The 26,263-nt window shown below is 41.7% G+C and overlaps 2 protein-coding genes across 8 annotated transcripts in view; both read left to right on the forward strand.

Moving 5' to 3' along the window:
- SLC22A15 (solute carrier family 22 member 15) overlaps positions 1-26,263 on the forward strand; it is a 58,020-nt gene that overhangs the window by 25,212 nt on the left and 6,545 nt on the right. Inside the window, exons 8-14 of one of the 7 annotated variants that reach the window (XR_015801207.1) lie at positions 71-156; positions 1,605-1,725; positions 2,586-2,658; positions 5,164-5,352; positions 8,242-8,321; positions 8,454-8,568; positions 16,569-24,585. Coding sequence is in view for 4 of the 7 variants with exons in the window: in XM_088158996.1 (XP_088015122.1) it covers positions 71-156; positions 1,605-1,725; positions 2,586-2,658; positions 5,164-5,352; positions 8,242-8,321; positions 8,454-8,466 (562 nt within the window). In the remaining 3 variants the exon portion in view is untranslated. Of the gene's footprint in view, positions 1-70; positions 157-1,604; positions 1,726-2,585; positions 2,659-5,163; positions 5,353-8,241; positions 24,586-26,263 lie in introns of those variants that run through there. The other 6 variants (XM_088158996.1, XM_014890284.2, XR_015801208.1 and 3 more) reach the window with 6 other exon arrangements.
- The window catches only part of MAB21L3 (mab-21 like 3), a 71,204-nt gene continuing 61,512 nt past the window's right edge, over positions 16,572-26,263 (forward strand). Inside the window, exon 1 of the transcript XR_015801211.1 lies at positions 16,572-16,702. The gene's annotated coding sequence lies outside the window, so the exon portion shown is untranslated. The remainder of the gene's footprint in view (positions 16,703-26,263) is intronic.

Here is a 26,263-nt window from a genome sequence, read left to right on the forward strand (position 1 = left end):
AGAGGATTCATTGCTTTGCAACCCACTAACCTAATGCAGAATATAAACCTTTGTTTTCTTTGCATATCAGGTTTGGTCGGAAGCGAACGTTGAGTGCATTTCTGTTCCTAGGAGGATTGGCTTGTCTTATTGTCATGTTTCTGCCTAAGAAGAGAGGTAAGTATTTTTTTTTGTTGTTTTGGAATATGTGGTAAGAATTGGTAAAAGCAGCATCCTGCAGTATAACAATTTGATGGCTGCTGAAAGATTAGGCTCCTACCACATGTGAGTCTCAATTTTTGAAGCTGGAGAAGCCAACTCAATAAAACAATAAGCAGTACCCTCCCTAAGACCTTAGAGAAAACTTGTTAGTAAGGTTTGGATTTGCATTTTTGTCTTTGGGTTCTGCCCTTTACTTCTGTTCACATCAGTTACTCCTTTCCAGTGTTTTTGACATAATCCCAATGAATGATACTTCTTGTGATATCTCCAATAGCTAGATCATAGGTTAGTATAAGTAGTACCCATGCAACTTGGATGTATCTCTCCAAGTAGAAGATCAATGTCAGAATATCTAAAGAACTGAGTGATGGAGCAAGTTTCCATCTTTCCCATACTACTTTGTAATGTTCAAGAGTAGTGTGGTTGTGGTAATAGTAATGTGGCTACATAACTTATAGCTCAGAGAGCATTCTGATAAACTTGTGAACTGGGGGTCTTTAAGAAATGTGAAATTAAACATCTTTTGTGTAAAGATGCACTAACGTTAATTTTCAGATCACATAGCAGTTTTTCTTTTTAAAACCAGATAGATAAATTCACCTTGCTCGTAAGATCTATGGATGTATATTACCTTTCATAAAGTGAGAGAATGTTTCAAACGCTTGAAGAGTGATTCAAGAAATTAAACATCTATGACACAGTACAGAATTTGATCTAGATGGTAGTGGGTCTAATAGATAAAGTTTTTTTTTAAAGGGTGCAACTTAAGTTTTCAGAATTATTCCAGGTGCTAGAGCATGGACACTTGGAAATACTCTGGTTTGGCTGGTACCAGTCATCAAGTATTTTTTGCATATCACTCCAAGCATAAGAGGTGAAAAGAGAGGACAGAACTGTGAGACGCCAGGAAATAAGCTGTGTACTGAGCTGCCCAAGTCAGGCAAGGGTGAAGTGCCTTGAGAAGTGAAAGGGCTCACTGGCCAGAAGGAAGCACCTGTCTTCACTGGGCATGAGCTCTGATTTGCCTGTTATAAGCAAATACGCACTGGCTGTTCTGACAAACTAAGCTGTGTGAGAAATTTGGTACGATTCTTAACAGCATCTTCCTTTCAAAATAATAATGTTAGAAGAATACTGTCACAGTATAGAAATGACAATGAATAGGACTCTTGTTAAAAAAAAATGTGCTCACTTTTGGAAAATATCTGTTATACTCTTCTTCAACTTTCTGATAGAGCTAATTTAGTATTTATTTAGTGGAAGACCAAAAATACTGAGTTGTAGCTTCAGCTTTTAGATTCTTTACTAGATTCCTTTTCACACCATACTATTGTGTGATTGAAATGATCAGAGGTGTATTGAAGTGCTCGAAAGCCTTGCAAGAGTCACATTTTCTCTCTCAGATACTGGAATGTTTGCAGTGGTGAACAGTCGCTCTCTGTCTTTGCTGGGAAAACTGGCAATAAGTGCTGCTTTTAACATTGTCTACATCTACACATCAGAACTTTATCCCACGGTCATAAGGTAATACAAGTTAATTTTAAGTCTTCATTTTTCTGTTTCTCTTACATGATTGTGTTTTATTGCTCTTATTTTTTTCTATTCAGTATAGTTTTTAATTTGAATTTTTCAGTTGCATATAATGATTAGATGTAGTTTTACATCTGAAAATTCTTCCCTTATCTTCTCACTCCCTCTTCCGTCAAATTTGCAGTGTTCTCTTCAGACTAACCATATTTTTATGTAGCAGTAAAATATGCTTGGCCTTCTTACAACTCCCTTTCTGCTGATGAGGCACTATAGCACTGCTGATATTTCTTTAAATGAGTGATTTATAAAACCAGACAACTCTATCATCATACATGCTTAACCAGGAACATTGAAGATGACTGATCAATAAGCTTTGTAAAAGTAACTTGGTTCCTTCACAGGCTGTGTGTGAGCAACAGTAAGATTTCACTCACTAGGGGCAAAAATACCCCCTGCTTGTGCTGACAGAGCAGAAGGAAGCTTCTGCTCTGTGGGTGCATATGATGGTCAGCCACTAGTGAAACTATACTGTGTTTTTTTTCATGAGTGGGTAAATCTGATGATAAGTAGGATTTGAATAAATGAATTCAGCCAGAGTTTCAGACAGAGACAAGATACATGAACTGGAAACACGCTTGTTTTGCCTATGTGTTTATGTAAAAATTCTGAATGTAAAGGGGATTTTTGCTTAATTTTAATTACAAAAACAGGTATCATTCCTGTCGTGGGGTGCTTTCAGTTACATTTGACTTTTCTTTGCCAGTTAATGTAGTCAGGGTCATGACTGATGAGTCTTTTTCTTTTGCTCAATAACATTTTTCAAAAGAATTAATGATTTTTGGTTTTTTTAATAGGAATGTTGGAATGGGTGCCTGCTCCATGTTTTCTCGTGTTGGTGGAATCATTGCGCCTTTTGTCCCTTCATTGGTTTGTCTGAACTTCTGTTACATATATTTTTGTTCTGTGGCTCTAGTGTATCAGAGGCTTACAGAGATGGGAATGTTTGGTATAAATTTCGTATATAAATTAAGATACATAAATTGCCTATCTTAACAGTATCATGGTAGGCCAAAGCCATTACAGTATCATCTGTATGATTAGACAAAACCTCAACATTATTTAATTTAGAAGGTACTTTAGCTCTGTAGGAGTTTTGGGACCTAGCTAGTGGACCTTAAAATATAATAATTTCAAATCACCAAGATAGTGATATCACAATTTAAACCATGCACAAGCAATAAGAAAAGATCCATGTGTTTAAAAGAACTACTGCATCAAAATTAAGCATGTGGGCTCAGTAACTCATATTTTTGAGAAAAAGTTTGTTTTACTGTCAGTGCACTTCATTAAATATCCTTGGGTTATAAATATCAGCAAAGCAGTTCATTTTTCAGTAAATGAAGGTGATGTGGAGATCTGATGCACCGGCAAGGCAAGGAAAGATTCTGAAGAACAAAACATGGGGATGATACCTTTAGTTTCCTGTGCTTAGAATGTTACCTGTATGCAGGTTAAAAGTGTGCTAGTTTTTCCCAGCTGTTTGCTGAGGCCCAGTGACAATTCCTTTAATGTAACAGATTTCATCTCAGGTGATTTTCCTCTCTGCCATTTGCTATTTACATGTGAGGCAGAAGGTTAGCAAAAGAGCAGGTGAGCACAGGGAACCTTTTAATCTGCAGGACGAAGTGCTGGGTAGGTGAGAGCGTGAGCACCTCTGGGAAAAACAGGCAAAGCTAAGACTGCTGCCAGTCTACCAGGTGGTTTTAATAGGCAGCTTTTATGTAGCAGTTGAGGCATCCATTATATTGTGTCTGCCAGACATTTGATACTGCATAGGACACAAATCTTAGATCATAATATTTGAAGGGGTTCCATGAAAATGAAAGTAGTTCTGGTTAAATAACAACCCTGATTTGAGAAAACAATCAATTATTTTTGTATTTTATAATTTTTGCCAATATTTTAACGCATTTTCAGTGTCTTGTCTGGAGATCTCATAATAGTAGAAATAGGAGAAGTTAACTGCTGAGATAAGAGATGAAATGGTGGTCTTTTATTTGATCACAGCCTGTTATTTTCCTCAATTTAGAATTGCTCTCTACAATGTGAGTTTTTGAAACAAACAGCTAAACTCTCTCCCATTTTTAAAGTAAGCCTTCTGTGAAAACAGGGACAGGCATCAGAGGAGGAGTATAAACATTGCTGTCATAGGTGATGCCAAGAATGTCAAAGCTCAGTTGAAGTTAAAACTAGCAAGGAGCGTAGAGATTCTGTCAGGTGGAGGAAATTCAGTGAAAACACCTGTTGATGAATGGGATGGGCATCCCGTTGGTGGGTGACAAAGAATAAGCTGAAATACTTGTGCTTCAATCTTGAGAGACAAAGCTTGACTCCAATACTCTGCCTATCAGCATAGTTAAGGAAGCGGAAGGCCAGCAAACAGTAGGAGGAGCAATAGGTTCAAGGGCACTTACAGCTGGAAGATTTCTATTCCATAGAATGGTTGTGATAGTGAAGCAAGTGTTCATCATCTGTGATAAACCACTCTTGTAGTGAAAGATCACTGGTAGCTGGGGGAGGAAAAAGGCTAATCCTGTGTGTGTCTTCAGTATCAGAAGGTAGAACCTGGGTATTACAGGCTGAGCACCTCTAGCTCAGTCTATGGGAGGATTGAGACATGACCACCCAGAGTCTGATTATAAGGATGTGAAGGAAAGAAAGGTAATTGGGATCAGTGAACATGGATTTTTTTAAGGACAATTCCTTCTCAGCCAACTTGATTTGATAGTCAGCCATTGAGTGCAGAAGTCATTATGGATGAGGAAAGCAGGGAAGGCTTTTGACACTATCCCACATTGTTAACATGTTTTTATCACAAGTTTTGGCTTAGGGGTTAGATAGAAAATTTAGAAAATAATGTTTTTGAGAGGCTTAATGCAGCCTGGAACAGTCTACTTGGAGGGGACATCACCATCCTTGGAGTTTCTTTGATATTTGATTGTGTGAAGCAGTGATTGATCTGATCTAATTGAGGTTGTAATTGTGCTTAGAGTAGGTGGTTGGCCTAGATGATCTCAAGAGATGTCCAAGCAGTATGTCTGTGTTTCTGGGTTGTCTATTCCCTAGTACAAAGGGATGTTGCATTTGTTAAAAAGTATGTATGTTAGAGGCAATAATTGAGTTCAAATTCAGCAGGTGTTTCTTTTAATGTTGATGACAAAATCTGTGGGGTTCTAATAGTATTGAGAAGATACAATTGACAATACTGGTAGAAAACAACTAACCAAACAAAAAAAACATAGCAGAAGGGTTGGTGACTTTTGTGCTAAATAGGAACACAAACACTGCCAGAGGGAATGGTTGTAAAGGCTAAGTCCTTTAATATGCAACATTAACTACATAGAACCAATCTCAACCTGTTATTTTTTCCAGAAATCTGTACAGTGGTCTCTGCCTTACATTGTGTTTGGAGCAGCTGGTCTGTTGTCTGGGTTCTTAAGCTTATTGTTGCCAGAGACCTTAAACAACCCTTTGCTAGAAACTATAGCAGACCTGCAGGAGTGCTCCTACTGGAGGCTGGGTGATGAAGCTATGTCACTGCAAGGCCTAGATGGCTCACAGGTATACTATTTTTTTTTCCTAGTATTTTTCTGTTGTGTTTATTTCAGCTGTCAGCTTGAATCTGCTACTCTAAATAGATTAGGATAGTGATTCTTGGCCTGCGGAGGATAGGCCCCAAGAAGAAGATAATGTAGCAGCCCTACCATCATGTCTGAAATGTTTTCTGGAAATGCAGGCTGAAATATAGCTGGATTAATTCATCCCTTCAATGCCACAAACTTACAACATTTCCCTTTGGGATGAAGTGATGTCTGGGCATCTCTAATCTCTAAGACTGACTGCTGCAGTGTGCTTCAGCCAAAGCTGGACACTGAAGCTTGAGAAGCCTTAGATGTTAACAAAACCAGAAGCTTGTTTGTGAAGGGATGCTCTCAAAGGCAGCACACTACTTCTGACCTGCCCCAGCTGTTCTGCAGTGCCAGTTACTAGGTCTGTCCTAGACAGGCTCTGAATGGGTTAACACCAGACTAAACTCTGAGAGCTCTCTCACTTTTGACTCTGGGAAATGAGATTCATTGAAAACATTGGAACTACAAAACTCCCAGGTATAAGCATAAAAAATGTGGCAGCAGGATGTTTTTCAATGAGCTTTCCTTGAATTGTGTTTTTCAGATTGCTTTATTTTGTTAAACACCTCTCTAGGTATCTGTATCTTCCAGTCATGTGGAGTTTTTTTTTACATGGTTACTTCTCTGTGAATGAAGCAGGATTAGAAAGAAGTAGCTAGAGAATTGGAAGTGAGTGTTCGAATTTAGATAACTTTTAAAGTTTAAATCCTGGTCCCAAAACTTTAAGTATCAAGGGACTTACAGAAATAGAATAAGTGGTCAGAAGACTTGAAGGGAAACTCGTAACAAAAAATGTTAGTTGCCTCATTAGGCTGAGAGATGAGACAGGATCTTTTTAACACCTTTCATTTCAATAGTTGTTGGTCAAACACTCTGAGAATCACAGGTAGTCATACTTATTTTGACAGAAATCATGTACTAGAATAGGGACATTTGATTCCTATCAGAAGCTTCAATATGTTGCCTTGGTAAACAAGTTTAGCTGTAATAGTTCTTGATAGGACAGCACTATTTAGTGACAAAAACACTCTTGAAGAAAGGCTGAAAAAGGCAGCCCTGTAACCATTAATTTTATACTTAAGCTACTTTACGTGCTTATTTTATAAACGTTTTCAACCACACTGGATAATGTGTTATGGCACCACATTCTTGCTGACTACACAAATCCATCATATAGGTTTACATCAGCTGTTGTTTTGATAATTGCATGATTAATACATCTTAATTGTTCAGATGATTTACCAATGAAAGCAATTTTTGCAAGCAGTGCAGGTGTTACAGATTAGAGGTGGGAAGTCACATTTTTATTTTCTTCTTTAACCCACTACAGTTGGTATTACCCTTTGAAGTGACAAGTATTGTCTGTTAGTATTCCCACAAATTGCTTCGCTTATGTCAGTCAGTCCTCTCAGGTTTAAATCGTCATTGTTTGTGCTTCTGTAAGCTTCTTAAAAATCCCAACCTGAACAGGACCCATGAAAGGTAATGTTGTTCCGAATGTTCTTCAGGAACAGATGGAATAAAATTACTGAATCTGAATGAAAAAGCCATTGGTTCAGGCCTTAACAAGGCCATGAGAGGTCTTACGAAACTGTTTTAAAACAGCTTTATAATTTATTTGGCATACCCTGAATAACTCCTCTGGAATCCATAGTCCTTTTGTACCATTTTCAAGATAACATGTTCTGATTGCCCAGAATGGAGGTTTTGTTCCTGTTAACATACATGAATGTGATATTCAAGTTGGACAGCATCCAATGATAGTCTGACTTTCCTCAAATACTTTTAGAAGTCTAAAAAAAAAAAAAGCCTAACATGATTCCTTTTAAGTCTTCTGACATGTTGTTATGCTCAAACTGCTTGAAACTTCTTTGCAGTTAACACACATTGCTGTAGCAAAGCTCCTCTGGAGAGAGATCTAAAGCTACAGATTTTGCTTGCATGGTACTGTCAGTCAGGAGCGCTATTTCCATTTCTCTGTTTTTCACCTGCTGTCTCACTCTTCTTAGCATATGACTAGGCAGGCAGAGGTCTTAGGATGACTGCAAGCATACTGGGGAAAAATCCTAAATAATCAAATTAGATGGAGTTTATACTAGCAGGAGAACCTTTTTAACTGGAATCATTAGTGTCAGTTCCATGGAAGAATGCTGCACTGGCCAAATAAAAATCAGTTAGCTGTAATAGCTGACTTTATTTTGGGTATGTGGTATAAATTATGTTGTGTAAAGGACTCTGATTGGATTAGGTGTGCCATAATAGGGATTTTGCCTTCTGAATATACAGCGTGGTAATGGCTTTTCCCTTTTCCATAACACTTTGATTTATTATTGCAGGGGTATCGTTTTAATTCAACTTGCACAGTAAAATGTCTGTGCTACCTGAGGAAAAGTATTAATTCTGGATGGAGAAGCTTTACCTAAACAAGTAGTATGTGTGTTCTGAGCTGTGGTGAGCTACTATGTTTCCAGTAATTCTCCACAGAGCATGCATCTTAGACTAAATTTAAGAAAGTTTAGTAGATTACCACTTCAGAACCATGCTAGCCAGTCTCTCCTGCCATATATTCGCTAGTGTACTGGTGAAGCAGAAAAAGTCCATCCACTACAACCCCATGTGTCTTAAGGATACTTTGAAGAACCAAGGGTTTAAATCTGAATTCATGTAATGTCTTCTACAAACTTTTAATGCAGTGGTTTCACCTGTGTTTTCTTACCTTTTCTATACTAGCATTCTATAGGAGCATAACGGTTCATGCTCATGAATGTCAAGATTGATTTAGTGGCTTCAGTCTAACTAATGACTTCCCTTTTGCTTCTAGTCTGGTGACAGAGACAGCTCTACAGGGAGTGGAAGTGAAGATGAGTTCTATGATGCTGATGAAGAGACTCATATGATCAAGTAATGAAAAGAAGAAACACTGGCCTATTCTATGCCTCTTCTTGCCCAGTCAGTCCAGCTGTATGACAAGTACTGGGGACCTTGCTTGCCAGGCAATGTAATTGGGCAAGTGCCTGTGTTTTTCCCTACTAGGAGAGGGATTTGACTACTGTTCAGACTGATGACATCACTGATGCGTTCCATACGAGGCAGCCATTTCAATTCTTGTGGTTCAGAATGACAGTGCATGGACTGCATTTAAAGCCAGGTGAGACAACAAGAGTGAGATGATGTATTTCAGAAGCCCAGGAAATAACCTAGGCTTAGACAGGTTTGGACAGATCATCAGTGCACATGTGTTAGTATTTTATTTTCAAAGTGGTGGATTTTGTTCCATTACAAATTGGTAAACTTGGAAACAACCACTGTATTTTTCCATAAGGGTGAAAGTGGTCAGAGAATGTGTTGTGTGTTACTCCAATGGGAACAAATTGCTGAAATTGTATGTTAAAATGGCTTTTGCATATTTGGTAGAGGAGAGGCAGCTGTGAACAAAAGGTTTCTCTGTGTGCACACCTGTGCAGAGTTACAGGTGCAGCTGGTTAGTCATGAGCTGGGCTTTAACTTAGTGATAACGGAAGCCTGGGAGGAAGGACTACACAAAAGAGCAGCTGCAAAGCCTGTGGACATAAGGAACGTTACTGACTTTTAACCTTCTTTTCATACACAAAACTTTTTCTTGGTCTATCTTGTGCCTGTGTTTGCCATGTGTTCCCCACATCTTAGCATGGCTGTTTATTGCTTTGCCTACTTTTACCTTGTCCTCACTTTGCCATAACTATTGAAGCTCAACAACTTCTCTGTGCAGTCAAATAATTCTGTGATGGATATCATTTCCTGGGTGTGACAAAGGTGAGGTATTTATCACATACCTTGTGTGTGTGGTGTGTTAGAATGTATAGCTCATTTTTCTGGACCTGTCTGTGTCTTTATTTCTGGAATGGCTTAACTCTAAATGGTAAGAGGAACTATAGGGTGCTGCTATATTTCGGATGTTGTTGTCAGGAAGCTGCTAGTGTTTATTTTCAAATCTTGTATGTAGCTACGGTTTTCCTTCAGAAAGAAAACAAATATCTTTGGATCTTTTTGGTTACTTGATGTTTTTTAACCAGTGCTTGCTTAAGCACTCGGTTTCTTGACCTTCTTAAGGAAAACAATTTAACTTTTCTGTTTTCACTGAACTTTCTGTAAGTGCTTCATTAGAGGGGTATGGAATCCTGAAATATGAAACATGAACATGTGAAATGTTCAAACTACAAAAATGAGGCCTTACAAAGATTCCGTTTTCTTGATTACATTGCCATCTTCATCCTCTAACCAGTGGCTTTCTCTTTGTTAAGATTTGTTTCCATAAAATGTTAGTCTTCCTACTTTGAGTTCCTAGTAAAGTGCCACACAATGACAGCAAATATATTTTCAGGTTCGTGAGCCATTTTTGCAGACCTTAGAATTAAAAAGGTGGGTCTAAAAGTATCAAAATGCTGTCTGCTGAATATTTCCTGATTAAATTGAGAAGTTCTTTTACTCTGCAAGGAGGTGAAAGTAAACAGCATCTGAAATTTGCAGCTAGCTGCTTGAACTTTGTTCACTGGGAAGCGTAATGCTGAGCAAGGTGCAGCTGCCCTGGTTGGTGTAGAAGGCAACTCAGAGTCTGCAGTTTCACACATGCAGCAATCCAGTTGGATGTGAACTTGATCCAGGTGTTGACTGTGAGCAAAGATGGGAACTTCAGTCCCTATGGACAGTCTGTCAGTATTGTTGAGTTTTTTGCCTGTATTATGAGTGTCACTGGAAGAATTCTCACTCATGGTCTTTGCTTTTTTTCCACCCCCCCCGACTCATGAGTGGTTGTTGTAGAAGTGGTACTTTTTAACCCAGCTGGGTAGTCTTTCTGCCTTATTTGGCCCTTCTGTGTATAAGAAAATTTCACCAAATAAGGTACTCAGAAATAGTGAGAAAAATTGAATTTATTAAAATATTTTTAAATTTTTTATTCACACTTTAATTTATGGACGGCTGGGAAAATGACTTTTTATTGCTGATGGCAGACAGCAGTAAGCCTGGAAGTATTAACATGTTGGCAAGAGCCAATAGTTGTTTCTAGGTGTTTGTTGCCTCTGTCCCTCTTTGGGTGGAATAAGTCAGAAACTGTCGTTATCTTCTCCTGGCAACTTTGTGTAATGCCTCAAGACCCTCAATAGAACTTTCATTAACAGTAGAATGCTGTAATGGTTCGGGTGGAGAAGATTACTCTTTACAGGACCTGAGCTAGATTTTGTTAGTCTTCAACTAAAAATTAAATTTACCTTTTCACTCATGCTCTTTTATATCATTGGTATACATATGTAAAATTGCAAAAACAAGAGTGAAGGCATAATTAGCAAATTTTTGGCGTAGGAATTGCTGCTTTTTTTTAAACCTTAAATCTGTCCTGTGTTTTCACCTTTGGAATTTTGAAGGGAATATTTAAAAAGGAATTTTAAATCTTCCATTGTTACTTTCCCATATCAGTTAATTCAGAAAGTTTAGAGCAGAGAAACCCTGCAGGAGGAGCTCAGCAATGTAACATAAGACTTTGCTCTCCAGCTTTGTGTTCTGAAGTTCAAATCCATAAAGGTGCATAAAGTTTCTTTTCTGAGGCTGTTCATTTTTAGTATGAGCTGGCCTTCTGGTACAGAAACCTGTAGGATCAATTTTCTTCTTACCGATGATATATAATTCTTTACAATATTGAGATACAACTATCTCAGTGTCTGGGGTAGTAAGTTTGCTATGAGGAGCTATTGGAAAGCAGAGGATGATGCAGCACTGGATAGTCAGTTTACTGCATATTGTAGTGCTAGGAATCTGAGACCAAGGTTCTTGCTATAGTTTAGTGCAGTATAATAATCTTCTGCCAAGTTTTTGCTAGAATAGCCAGTACTCTTAGCTATTTTCATGTTGTGCAGGTGCTAAGATACCACTTTTCCCAAGATAGAATTTCTTCTCTGGATTCCTTTATCTGTGGTTTTCTGTGTTTTTATTTTCAGGTAGCTCACTTACTGGGTTTTTGCTAGAGAGAAGAGAGCCTTTCCCATAATGCTGATTAGTCATGTCTCAGCAGAATCCCAAACATACCTCACCTACCTGGGGAGCTCACAAGTGATAAGTGAATACATCTAAGAGTGAAGGAGAGTGACAGGTCATGAGAGGCAGCATGGAGGAGAATGAGCTGGAAGAAGTAAAAAAAAAAAAAAAAAAAAAAAAAGTTGGATTCAACTGAAACACTTTAGGGCAAGGGTAAATAAAGCACAAAATAGCAGCTGTTGGGTAGAAATACCATTCTTGCTCCTTGTCTTGACTTGAAGTTTTTGCTTTCAGAGCTAGTATTGGTTCTAGAATGTCATATTGGGGATATCAGTTTCATAATTTCCTTTTTAATATCCACTGTGTCCAGCACTGCCTCTTCAGTGATGAAACGTTTATTTGGATCAAAATAAAATGTGGCCTGCCTCTTTTCTTTTGGACTCAACTTCTTTATGAAATGGCATTGCACCGAAATAATTAAAATTAGAAAGCCCTGTTTTGGAGATTGTTGTATAACCGGTTATTATGACTTAATTTGCCAACTTTCCTTTAGCATAGGAATGTTAGAAATATTTGTTGTGTTTGTCATACATCCTCTTGTGAAATTATGCTTCAGCCTTCTAAAAGGATTTTATTACCTGGCTTCTTTTGGTAGGCTGAAGAGAACACAATACAAAAGTGACTAGACAAGTTTATTTTTTTAAATTTATCCTAAAAACAAAGCTAGTGCTGTCTGTTTAGGAATTGGGAAAGTGCTGTTCAGAGACTCCTGATATACCAGAAATTTAGAAGCCATGTGTTAAGGGAGAGCCAGAGATGACTCAGGATGCTGAGTGAAAAGCCTCTCCAGAGACAACTAACTAACATGGAGCATGTTGTAGCTTGTTTCCAGCATAGTTACAGTCAAGGCTTTAAGGATGGGAGCCACATGCTCATCAGCTCAAAGTGTGCAATCCATGTCAGTGTTTCCAAACTGTGTGGATGTTCTGAGGTTAGTAGGATACCATTTACAAAACCGTGGGGAATGCAGTTGAGCCACACATTTTACAGTGTATTTCACCTAAGCATTTAAAAGCAGTTTGCCAGAGAATGTTTTTCTTGCATGTCTTGGTTTGAAAGACAGGTATTTTTTTAAGGAAAGGCAAGAACCCTTTCCTGAGATGCAGAGTGCAACCCCCTCCCTTCTAGTTATTTTAGTTTCAAATCAGAGGCTGTCAGGCAGAAGATATGGGGATAGGAATAACAGTTCTTTACTGATATGTAACAAGGCAAAATAGCAGAAAACAACAACAGCTATAAAAATCTGAGAACAGAACAGTATAGCTCAGTTCCAGTCCCTTTTGGCCACAGGCTCCCTCTCCCTGTGCTGAGTTACTGGTGCTGTGGGCAGGGCAGGTCCCGCTCAGCTGAAGGGGCTGGGTGATGGCGGCGGCGGCCCAGGGGTGAGAGGGATAGAGGAGCGACTTCCCCCTCATGGTGTCGGTCGTGATGCTCCGGCAGAGTGCCCGGAGGTAGTAGAATGAAGTGGGAAAGCAGCAGAGTGATGTCCAACGGCAGGGAACATGGCTCTCGGTGCTGGGATGGCAAGGGAGATACTAGATCGGAGCACGGGCCGTCCCCCTACCACTCCACGAGCGAAGCGAGAGCGAGAGCCTCCTCCAGACCCCTCTCCCATCTTTTCCTTTTCCAGTCTCCCCCCACCCCCCTGTAAGAGAAGACCATAGCTACTAAGGTGTAGCCACAAATACTTAGCATTACGATGGGGAAAATTCCACAGCAAGAAAAGAGAACAATTCAACCCCCAACATTGCACTGAGGAAAAGGGAAAAGTGAGGAATTTTTTCATGGGAGCATTTAAAGGGAGCATTTGAGCTAAAACTCTTGTTCCTGAGTCTGCTGAATGGAGATTGGGTTAGTAGTATTTTGTTTTAGCTGAAGGTTGGTGTGCTGTTTATCGCTTTTCCCACCCTGTGAGCCTTGCAGTAAAAATCTCAGAAAAGCCCAAGAGTGATGCTGTGATTTGATGATGGAAGTTAGTCTGGCCTGACACAATGCTTGTATCAGAAATGTCTATATTCAGCTGTTCACCAAACAAGAGACTTAGGGTATAGCTATATTTTGAGTCTCATTCATTGTATCTTACTGCAAGATACATGGTAGAAAGACACCTATGTAAGAAAACCTCTCTGGCAGATCTAAATGTACAATTGGAGGGTGAACAAATTTATACATGACTTTTCCATGCTGTGTATTTTAATTTTGTCTAGTCTATTGTAGCCTTCAGATTTTTCAGGTGCTGCTGTTATTTAAGGCTAGTAAAGTGGGGTAAAACTTTTCCCAGATAGTCTGAATTTACTGAACCTTCTTGTCTTAATTTTGATACTATTCTCTGTTTCTGTCATTCTGAAAAATGCTCCTGTATTGCCTAATAGGGAACAGATTTTTTTGTTCTAATTTGAAGTGCCTGTTTTATAAAAGTAGTCTTTAATTTCTTCAGTCAGTTTTATATGGGACTATGTGTAAAGCAGCATCACAGAATTGGATTATGTAAGTGCCAAAGACAGTTTTTGCTGGAAAGCAATACTCCAAAACTAGTTCTAGCTGCCTACATTTAGAATTTATCCATGCAGCCTGCCAGAACTGGTATTTACAAGCATCCCTGAGACTATAGGGACAGAGAGTTAGCTTTGTTTGCTTGTCTTTCATTTCTCAGTTCACTTAAGTAGCTTTTGTTTCTGAGTAACCAAAGAAATTAAATGAAGGATTAAAGTGTTTGTTTTGCAGAACATTCAGAATTTATACCATGTAGCCATTACAGAGAAATCTGCAGAACCTGTTTGATTCTGAGTTGCAAATATCAAAGTCTACTCTAAGACTGATAAAACCTGTTTAAAAACTGCACGCTTGAATTCGTTACTTCATTCATCAATCTTACAAATTAGCATTGCTAGTAAATAGTTTGCCTGGAGCTTTATGGCATCTAGCAGATTTTTATAAAATGCACAATCTGTTTAAAGCATTGCTAAATAATAATGTATGGATTTTAAATCCCTATTACAACCAATATTCATTGCAAGTCAACCTTGTCATGGCTGCATGTTTGTCAGCAAAAAAGCAGGTAGGCAAAACTTTGTGCAGCAAGGGCTGATTAGGCCCAGAAGAAGGATTATTTCTTTGAAGCCATTCTCTGTTATGCGTACAGAATAAAGGGGGACCTCAAAGTGTACATAGCAAGACTGTAAGATGGAGTATATTTAAATACTTGCTCGCCCTCATTCACTATAGGTTTCTAGGGGAAATCTGTCTTTATCATGCATGTTACTGCTTCCCACCAACACGCCTGAGGTGCTCATATTATACCTACTTTGTCAGGAGCCAGGCAAAAAGTATGGCAGTAAGAAAACTTTTGCCAGTATTGAAAGTTGCATTTACTTGAAAATGTCTTGGGAGAGGTATCTAGTACATCTGTTTTCAAATAAAATGTTTTTAAATTATGGAAGCCTGATTGGGAGACACGCATTTCTGATGTTAGTTTGTAGGAAAAATCGGTTTTGCAGATGCTGATGAAAATCGTTTCAGAGCAAACAACTACTAGGTGATTTGTGATGAGAGTTGTGTATGCTTTGATTTCAAGTATGCCTCTAAAATACTGATTTCTAGTATTTGATCCCTTTCACTCCTCAAAATCCAACCCAAATTTTTTTTTCTTGTTAAAATTGGAGTAATGTGGAAATGGGAGGTATATTTTTCACATGGATAGTTTTATTGCACTACCTTTACTTCCTGAATCAAATACTGTTTTGATTTTCTAAGCTACCTCTTTATGTTGAGATTTTTTTTGTTACTTTTGTATTCAATTGATTTTGGGGAAACTACAAAATAATTCCTTTTTTTATTTGTGTGGGAATCCATGACTTAAAGTACTCAAGTCATCCTTTTCTTTTAAAGGTTTTGTCAAAGGCCTCTTAAATTTAGTTAAAAGACTTAAAACTTTCAAGGAACATCATAACTGCACACTTAGAACATGTTTTTTCTATATACATTATTTGCCTTTAAAAGGGACAGAAAGCCCTTAATTTTATACTAATGTCAGCTGAAGACATGACTTTTCAGGGGCAGTAAGTTTTGAGTTGGGATGCTTTAATCAATTTAATTTCTTGCCAGTTAGAGGTTTTTATTACTGCTTTGGTATTGGAATTAAAAATAATGAAAACACTTAGGGAAAATACTGCTGCTTTTCTCCAGACACCAGTGTTCCTTGTCTCTCCTCATGCCATCGTCCAATTCCTTGGCTGCTTGTCATACTCAGTCCCTTCAGCAAGGCAACAGGCAGTGCAGGAGACTGAGATCAGTCCGTTTTGCTTCTGTTTATTCACTGCTCTTTGTTTCTTGTTCCACTGCTCTCTCCTGGGTTTCATCACCAGCCTCAGTCCTTTTAGAGTTGTAGCTCCTTTTGAGTCTACTCTCAGCCTCTGCTCGGGCTGATTTTTCTTTGGTGTTTCTCCTGCTCAGCTGTGTGTCAGTTTCCCTTGTGCTGGCACGGGCTTATCCTTTTTCCTCATCCTATTGTAGCACTGTAATCTTTTTCTTGGTATTTACAGCCCTGTCTTAAACATGCTTTTGTCTGTGTGCCAGCAGCTTCTCTGGCAGTGTTTGAGTGCAGTGGGTCAGTGCTCACTAGGCCCGAGAGGCAATGGGCTCTACCTGAAACATGGGAGAATCCATCTGAACATAGGGAAGCACCTTTTTAATGTCAGGGAGATGGAGCACTGGCACAGGTTGCCTGGAGAGCTTGTGGAGTCTCCATGTGTTCAGATAGTCAGGAGTTATGGGGACATGGTCCTAGGCAGTCTGCTTTAGTAGTTGGCTCTGCTTGAGCAGGGAGGTTGGGCCAGGTGAGCTCCAGAGGTGCCTTCCATCCTCAGCCATTCTGTGATTCCTGTACTGGCTGCTGCTGAGCTGTCTGGGACCAGTACAGGCAGTCCTTGGCATCTCTCCTCACAAGACACCCTGCAGCCCCCTCACTGCCCTGACAGCCATGCTCGTACACCACTCTACAGGGTTTTCTTGCACATCAAGTCCTGGGCTTGGGCTGACAGGTGGTTGGTACTGTGTTGCCTTTCTGTGTTGCTGTTGTTTTAGGTCAAGTAACTGAAACTCCTAAGGACGTAAACTGACATTTATAGCCAAACTCTGTGTCTGTGTGCATTTATGTCCTTGCTGATTTCAGAAGACCGAACTTAGACCTTCTCTTGACCAGAGGACCAGCCAAAAGGGTAAACTACTTTTTTTGCTGCTCCACATTTCATCATCATGAAAACAAATCCTTGTCTAGTCTCTATATCCTGTGGACTTTCGCATTGTTTTCTCATTCCTGTTTAATTTGAGCTAACAATCAAAAGTCCTTGCCAGTTGAGAGCTGAGTAACAGGAAATTGGTAATGGGGGCAGGGGGAGCAGATTCAGTTAAAAAATGAAGTTGCATAGAGTTGATGTGTGTACTGTTAAATAATTTCGTTTGGGTTAAAGGAATACTGAATGTTATGAGCCTTCCCATGTTAAAATGAGGACTGATATATTTCAGAAGTACTTTCTCTTTAACTGTATTTGTGTGCTGTTGTTAACGCAAAGCTATATTGTTGGAAAGTCTGTACAATACTTCATCTGAGAAGTCACAACTGAAGACAACATAAGCTTTTCCACAGTAGACCTTTTATGGTGATCTATTCATATGTTCTGTGAACAGCTGTTGGATCCATCTTTTTAAGATATTCTTTGCCACAGGTGAGGGGCCATTACAAATGTTGAAATATTCAGAATAATTGCACTTATCTATTCTGTTTTCTTAATGTATATCCTATGCATACTGCATTACCTGTATGTATTGTACTTCACTGGAGGTACGAAAAGTAAATGTCAGGTTCTTTATTTATACTATGTTAATGAGTTTTTTAAATAATTCTGTAATACTAAATATTTTCCATACTCAATAATACTAAATATTATTCTCTGTCTACTGAGAGAGGGTGATAAATGGGTAAGCCCAGGTGAATTTAGTCAAAAGTTAATATTGGTGGTCTTTACTTTCTCTTTTTATTTCGGAATTATCTCAATAATTTTAAATACATCTTTTAAGAATTTTGTAGAGGCGAACCTATGTTAGTATGCCAACTTTTAGGTGATCTGTAACAGTTCTGATACTGCCCTGTTCTAGGGTGATGTTATGGTGTTTGTATCTCCAATCGTGTGTTCTGTTTATGTTTGGTATTATGTCCTGTGCTTTCAGGACTGACTCTGAAAGTGAAGCTTTGTTTTGTCTTGTTATCAGCCAGCTCACCTCCCCCATGGTCTGTGTTTAGGAGAGGTTTTAGCTCTGCCTGCCTGCTTGCTTGCCTGCTTGCTCGCTTCTGCCTCTTTTTCTTTCCTTTGCTTTGCCCTTGCTTTTGCTTATTAGTTCAGCTAGGCAGTCCGACTTTTTCCCTGGACTGTTTTGGTTTTTTTTCCGCACCCCCCTCCCCTCCCTCTCCTGGATACCATCTGAACCTGTTCCAGAAGGGGACCTGGGAAACACCAAGGAACACCGGGAGTCTGCATTCTGTCACCTGCAGCAGTCATTCCCCAGCGCCAGAGACTGATTACTGGGCGACCACTTGCCGGAGAGACTCTCTGAGTTTGTCATCCCTTCAGAATGGTGAAAGAGTGTTTTTTGTTAGCTGGTGTTGTTTTTTTCTGTACTGGGGAGTGTTTCGCTTGTTAAATAAACAGGTTTTTTTCCACTCTTCTCTGAGGAAATTCTTCCCGAACCTGGTGGTGGGGGGTGGGTAGGAGTCGTGGGGGGCAGGTAGGAGTCATGGGGTTAGCTGTCTGGGGGCTCCTTCTGGAGGTTTTCCCCCAAATTTGCCCTAAACCAGGACACATATTTCGGCGCCCAATGTGGGGCTTGCTAAAGTGGAAAAAAATCCTGTTCTAATAATAATTTGGTTCAAATTACTTTGTGTTGGTATAGAGCAGTTATTGGCTATGTTGTTGGAATTCATGTCTTTTGGGGTGGAGGCCTGCATGTGTTTCTGGTCCCTAGGGTTTTTTGAGGTCTTAATACCTCTATGGTCCCTAGGTTTATTTTCTTATCCAGAAATAGCTCCGGTATTGTCCCTAATACGTAGTTTCTGTAGCAGAGGGTCATTGACCAGAATATCCATCGAGCTGGGCTTAGTTGTAATGGCCTGCAGGAGGTTTATAAAGGTGCTGGAGTCTGTTCCAGGAATGTATGGTTCATGGTTATGGTTGTGCACCCAGTTTGTTAGAGGAGAAGCAGGGGATGAGGCTTTTCAGCCTTTGTTCTCCTTCTTCTCCTCTGAATTTGTTACATCCTTATTAGAGAATGTTCAGTTTCCCCTGAATGTTAAAGAGACCATCTTTCTGGTGTTTAATATGGTAAGCTTTCTCTATACAGTCTGCAGTTTCTCTAGAATGAGAGCTGAGATTTCTAGAGGGGCTGATGAGACCCCTGACCCCAGAGTAGAGCCAGGCGTGAGAAATTCTGAGTGGTGTGGGAAATGGGAGGATATGGGTCAAATCTTAAAGGAATTTTCTGACCCTACATCCTGGGATTTTCCATGTGAAGAAATTCAGAACCCAGCTGAGGTGGAAAAGTACCTGAAAGAGAAGTGCCATGATAATTCTAAGGAGAAGAAGATCATTGCAGTGAGCTGGCCCCTGGCATATGCTTATCGTACCCTGCTAGATACTGTAGGGCAGCAGGCAGAGGAAGGGGGACAGGCAGATAAATCAGCCACTATCCCAGTCACTCAGGCTGCAGCCAACACCCCAGGCTCAAGGCCAGCAACTACACCAGACAGTGAGCCTAAGGCAGCAGCTCAACCAGTCAGTAAATCTCAACCAATGGCTGTTGCTACCAGCACGAGAAGTGAAAAGTGCACAGACAAGACCGATCGACCAGTGGATGATGATGATGATGCAGGAGAAGGACCCTCAAAGCCTCCTGACATAAAACCAGGAGTCAAAGCAACTGGTACAAGATCAGAGGCCAATATTGAGTCCTTTTCCCTAAAGGACCTCCGTGGCCTAAGAAAGGATTACACCCGACGACTTGATGAGTCTATAATTAGTTGGTTGGTCCGTCTTTGGGATGCTGCAGGCGAGGCTACAATTCTGGACGGCACTGAAGCCAGGCATTTGGGATCCCTGTCACATGATCCTGTCATTGACCAAGGAATGATGAGGGGGCCTAACCCTCACAGCCTCTGGGCACGGGTCCTGGACAGTGTAGCACAAAGATACCTGTGTGCAGACGATCTTTATATGCAGCAGACCCAGTGGAAGACTATAGAACAAGGGATCCAACGCCTGAGAGAAATGGCAGTGGCAGAGATTATCTTCTCAGATGACATAACAACTAGGAATCCGGACTTGGTACCGTGTACATCTGTGATGTGGCGAAAACTTGTACGGCTTGGGCCCCATGAATATGCTTCTGCTTTAGCAATAATGAAGCGGGATGAGAGGGATGAGACTGTGCTCGATATGGCAAAGAAGCTCCGAGCATACGCAGATGCCGTGCATGGCCCAACACATGCCAGGATAGCAGCAGTGGAAACACGTCTGCAGAAATTAGAAGACAACATAGAGGAGAATCATAAAAGACTCAGGGAGGAGATTAAAGAGGACCTTCTCCAAATCTCAGCAGTACAAATTAGAGGCCCTGGTATCCAACACAGACGTTCCCCCGATGGGGAGAGAAGGTACACCCCACGAGCTGAGCTGTGGTTCTTCCTACGTGATTGCGGAGAAAACATGAGGAGATGGGACGGAAAATCTGCTGCTCTGGCACAACAGGTGCATGAATTGAAGGAAGGCAAGACTCAAAGAGGAAGTTCCACCAAAAGGAGAGCAGCTCCAGTTGCCCGTAGCCAAGCTGCCAAGTATGATGATGATGATGATATGTCTGATCCCCTTGAAGGAACCTGTAAGACATATGCCAAAGGAAAGAAGGATAAACAGGCTTAGAGGGGCCCTGCCTCTAGCCAGGGAGAGGTGAGGGAAAATCGTGTCTTCTGGACTGTGTGGATTCGTTGACCTGGCACATCGGAACCACAAAAGTATAAAGCTTTGGTTGATACTGGTGCACAATGCACATTAGTCCCATCAAGATATGTGGGGGCAGAATCTGTCTCTATTGCTGGTGTGACAGGTGGATCACAGGACTTTACCTTGGTGGAAGCTGATGTGAGCTTGAGTGGACATGAATGGAAAAAACATCCTATTGTGACTGGCCCCGAGGCCCCATGCATTTTGGCATAGATTACCTCCAAAGGGGCTATTTTAAAGACCCAAAAGGATTCAGGTGGGCATTTGGGATAGCAGCTGTGGTGACAGAGGGCATCCAGCAATTGAACACCTTACCTAGATTGTCCAAGAATCCAACTACAGTAGGACTTCTGAAGGGAGAAGAGCAAGGTGTACCAATTGCCACTTCCACGGTGCATCGCCGACAATACAGAACAACTCGAGATGCTGTGGTTCCCATCCATAAGATGATTTGAGAGCTGGAGAGCCAAGGGGTGGTGAGCAAAACCCACTCACCCTTCAACAGCCCCATCTGGCCTGTGCGTAAATCTGAAGGAAAATGGAGACTGACAGTGGGCCACCATGCATTGAATGAAGTGACTCCACCACTGAGCGCTGCTGTGCCAGACATGCTGGAACTGCAGTACGAGCTGGAGTCCAAGGCAGCAAAGTGGTACGCCACTATCGATATTGCCAATGCATTTTTCTCCATTCCTCTGGCAGCAGAGTGCAGGCTCAGTTTGCTTTCACATGGAGGGGAGTGCAGTACACCTGGAATCGACTGCCCCAGGGGTGGAAGCACAGTCCTGCCATCTGCCATGGGCTGATCCAGACTACACTAGAAAAGGGTGAGGCTCCAGAACATTTGCAATATATTGATATCATCATGGTGTGGGGGAACACAGCAGCAGAAGTGTTTGAGAAAGGAGAGAAAATCATCCAAATCCTCCTGGAAGCCGGCTTCGCCATCAAGAAGAGTAAAGTTAAGGGACCTGCTCAGGAGATCCAGTTCCTGGGAGTGAAGTGGCAAAATGGACAGCATCAGATTCCTACTGATGTCATCAACAAAATCACAGCTATGTCCCCATCAACCAAAAAGAAGGAGACACAAGCTTTCTTAGACGCCATAGGTTTTTGGAGGATGCACATTCCTGAGTACAGTCAGATCGTGAGCCCTCTTTACCTGGTTACCTGCAAGAAGAACGATTTCCATTGGGGCCCCGAGCAGCAACAAGCTTTTGCCCAGATAAAGCAGGAAACTGCTCATGCAGTAGCCCTTGGCCCAGTCAGGACGGGGCCAGATGTGAAGAACGTGCTCTACTCTGCAGCCGGGAGCCATGGTTTGTCCTGGAGCCTGTGGCAGAAGGTGCCTGGTGAGACTTGAGGCCGACCATTAGGATTTTGGAGTTGGAGCTACAGAGGGTCTGAAGCTAACTACACCCCAACAGAGAAGGAAATCTTGGCCGCCTACGAAGGAGTCCAAGCAGCCTCAGAGGTGGTTGGCACGGAAACACAACTCCTCCTGGCACCCCGACTACTGGTGCTGGGGTGGATGTTCAGAGGAAAGGTTCCCTCTACCCACCATGCCACCAGTGCTACATGGAGCAAGTGGATTGCCCTCATTACACAGCACGCCCAGATTGGAAAAGTGAATCGCCCTGGGATTTTGGAAGTAATTACAAATTGGCCCGAAGGTGAAAGTTTTGGTGTCAGAGATGAGGAACAAGAACCAGTGACACGGGCTGAAGAAGCTCCACTATATAACCAACTGCCAGCAGAGGAAACACACTATGCTCTATTCACCAACGGTTCCTGTCGCATCGTGGGGATAAATCGGAGATGGAAAGCAGCCGTATGGAGCCCCACATGACGGGTAGCAGAGGCCACTGAAGGAGAGGGTGGATCCAGTCAACTTGCTGAACTCAAAGCGGTTCAACTGGCCCGGACATTGCAGAAAGAGAGAAGTGGCCAAAGCTTTACCTTTACACCGATTCATGGATGGTAGCCAATGCTCTGTGGGGATGGCTGGAGAGATAGAAAGAGGCTAACTGGCAGCGTAGAGGAAAACCAGTTTGGGCTGCCAAAGAGTGGAAAGACATTGCTACCTGGTTAGAGAAACTACCTGTGAAGGTTTGCCATGTAGATGCCCATGTTCCCAGAACTAGAGCTAATGAAGAGCAGCAAAACAATCAGCAGGTAGATCAGGCTGCAAAGATAGGCGTGTTGAAGATAGACCTTGATTGGGACCACAAGGGAGAGTTGTTCCTAGCATGATGGGCCCATGATGACTCAGGCCACCAGGGTAGAGATGCCACCTATAAACGGGCATGAGACCGAGGGGTGGATCTAACCATGGACAGTATTTCTCAAGTTATCCATGACTGTGAGACGTGCGCTGCCATCAAGAAGGCCAAGTGGGTGAAGCCCCTCTGGTATGGGGGGTGATGGTCCAAGTATGGGGAGGCCTGGCAGATTGATTACATCACACTGCCCCAGATACGTCAAGGTGAGCGCTACGTGCTCACCATGGTGGAAGCCACCACTGGATGGTTGGAAACCTACCCTGTGTCTCATGCTACAGCCCGTAACACCATCCTGGGCCTTGAAAAGCAGGTCCTTTGGAGGCATGGTACCCCTGAGAGGATTGAGTCAGACAATGGGACTCATTTCAAGAACAGCCTTAACAATACCTGGGCTGGGGAACATGGCATTGAGTGGGTGTACCATATCCCCTACCATGCACCAGCTGCAGGGAAAGTGGAAAGGTACAATGGACTGTTAAAAACCACCTCGAGAGCATTGGGTGGGGGAGCTTTCAAAAACTGCGAGCAGCATTTAGCAAATGCCACTTGGTTAGTTAACATCCGAGGTTCCACCAACTGAGCAGGCCCTGCTCAGTGTGAGTCCCTGAATATTGTAGATGGAAAAAAAGTCCCAGTGGCACATATCAGAGGTTTGTTAGGGAAGGCAGTTCGGATCAATTCTGCCTCGAGTACAGACAAACCCATTCGTGGGATTGCCTTTGCTCAAGGACCAGGTTATACATAGTGGATAATGCAGAGAGATGGAACAACACGATGTGTACCTCAGGGAGATCTGATTGTGGGGTGAGGCAGCATGAGACAGAAGGAAATGTGTAAGTGTCGAAGGTCTGAGCAAGTGAGATGGAAGAAAATGTGTTTGAGTAAGTGAAAGATGGAAATTTTTACTTGCTGAAGGTTTTACATGCTGTTTAGTATGTTCACGATATGGAGATAAGGGGTGGAATGTCCTAGGGTGATGTTATGGTGTTTGTATCTCCAATCGTGTGTTCTGTTTATGTTTGGTATTATGTCCTGTGCTTTCAGGACTGACTCTGAAAGTGAAGCTTTGTTTTGTCTTGTTATCAGCCAGCTCACCTCCCCCATGGTCTGTGTTTAGGAGAGGTTTTAGCTCTGCCTGCCTGCTTGCTTGCCTGCTTGCTCGCTTCTGCCTCTTTTTCTTTCCTTTGCTTTGCCCTTGCTTTTGCTTATTAGTTCAGCTAGGCAGTCCGACTTTTTCCCTGGACTGTTTTGGTTTTTTTTCCGCACCCCCCTCCCCTCCCTCTCCTGGATACCATCTGAACCTGTTCCAGAAGGGGACCTGGGAAACACCAAGGAACACCGGGAGTCTGCATTCTGTCACCTGCAGCAGTCATTCCCCAGCGCCAGAGACTGATTACTGGGCGACCACTTGCCGGAGAGACTCTCTGAGTTTGTCATCCCTTCAGAATGGTGAAAGAGTGTTTTTTGTTAGCTGGTGTTGTTTTTTTCTGTACTGGGGAGTGTTTCGCTTGTTAAATAAACAGGTTTTTTTCCACTCTTCTCTGAGGAAATTCTTCCCGAACCTGGTGGTGGGGGGTGGGTAGGAGTCGTGGGGTGTTTGCTGTCTGGGGGCTCCTTCTGGAGGTTTTCCCCCAAATTTGCCCTAAACCAGGACACTGCCTCTGACTCGTACAGTTCATTCAATGTCTTTGTAACTTATTTTGTGCCTTTTCTTCCCCTGACACAAAATGACTCAATAAAAACAAGTTCTTTTGCAACACCACAAACCTATTTTATTGTACTGATTTTTTTTTTTTTTTTTTACTTGCCTGACCTTTTTGTTTTGTTTTCTGGAGGGACATGAAGCTCTCAGAATAGAATAGATATTTCTAATAGGCTCTGCAGAAGAAAATTGACAAGGTGGAAAGCAGGTCATTTTGGAAAGGCAGTGCTACAAAGCGCCTGGGAAACTGGGACTGTCAATACTAATATTCCACCATGTCTATCACAAATAATTTCTAACAAAAACTGGCACCAGTGGAATGTGAGAATCACTTTACTACTGGCTTCAGTTGTGCTGATTGATATTGAAAGACTGGAAACACTTTGGGGGATTTAAAGTAGGGAAATGTCTGTGGTGGTGTTGCTAACATGTACTGGGGCAGTTCCCATGAGCTGTAGTTGTCTCTTATACACCCTTTCTTAAAGTGGGCTGCAAATGCAGAAGACCATAATTCCTGTCCTCAGTGCTCCTGCCAAAACATCTCCTCAGGGAATAGCAGAATTTGAACATTTGTCTTCATTACCTGGCAATGAGGTGATAAATAGCTTGACTGCATTTCCTGTCCCCTGTCCAGTGGCAAAGAAAATGCTGTCAGAATCTGGAAAAAGTGACTGTGGGAAATAGGGGTCAGTGCTCTCTTCTAAACTGCCATCTGATTGTTTTCTCTGCAAGCCTTTGCTTTGTTAGAGGGCAGTTCATGGAGTCCCTGGTAGCATAAACTGAATAACATGTGCTCCTGTGAATGTTGTTCTTCCCTCCTGACCCAAATTCTCCCACCAGACAACTGGTAACATTATTCACCTCATTTTCCATTTGAAGTGCATCTGCCCTTTTCTCTCCTTCCGTGAAAACCCAAGGAGCAGAGAGATGTCATGCACTAGCCTGGCCAAGCAACTTGCTCTGCATATTCCCAGTGGTTTTATTCCACTATTGTTTCTCCTTCACTACTCCTGTTTTCAGTGTCCTTAATCTGCATTTAACTAGTTCTAGCCCTGAATTATCTGTCCCGTGGCCTGTCACTGCCTGGAGCAGATGCAGCACAAACGATTGACCCTCTGCCTTTGGCAGTTTGGCTTTGACTGCACAAAACAGCCAATAAAGTGGAAAGCGCTGGGCAGCTGATTATGGGAATTAGCTTGACGCTGTCGTTTTATGGGTCTGAGATGAAGGAGGAAGTGTTTGCTCAAGAATGAAATTGCTTGCTTGCTTTCTCCTGCTGCCTGCTCTTGAGGATGACAAATTTTCAGAAGTTATAGACTGAAAGAATGGCATATATTAGCCAGACATAGCTTGGACTGGAGGCTGTTAGCTCATCTTCCACTGACTGAAGCTGGAGTGTGTAGCTATGCAGGTCATCTGATCTGTCCAGAAATTCTCTGAAAAGACTTGACTGAAGTCTCTGTAGATACTCTGACAAGACTTGTTCTCACTAGTTTGCTGATTATCTTGGTCTGCATTGTGGTACATACATCATACTTCTAATAAAGAGCAAATTATTTCTCACCTCTCTTGGTGCTCTCATTGTACAGTAATTGTTCCCTCGTGGCAATTGTTTCCCTCTGGGCCCATGCATTGCAGAGTTGCAGTGATTCTTCTCTCTTGATTTCTTCCCACACAAAGTATGTCATTGTCTGGGCCTTCCCTGTGCTTTTCTTGAGACACTTCTACAGGTATATTGGCAAAATC

This window comes from Sturnus vulgaris, chromosome 2, assembly GCF_052056855.1.
Source record: "Sturnus vulgaris isolate bStuVul1 chromosome 2, bStuVul1.hap1, whole genome shotgun sequence".
Classification (NCBI taxonomy): Eukaryota; Metazoa; Chordata; class Aves; order Passeriformes; family Sturnidae; genus Sturnus; species Sturnus vulgaris.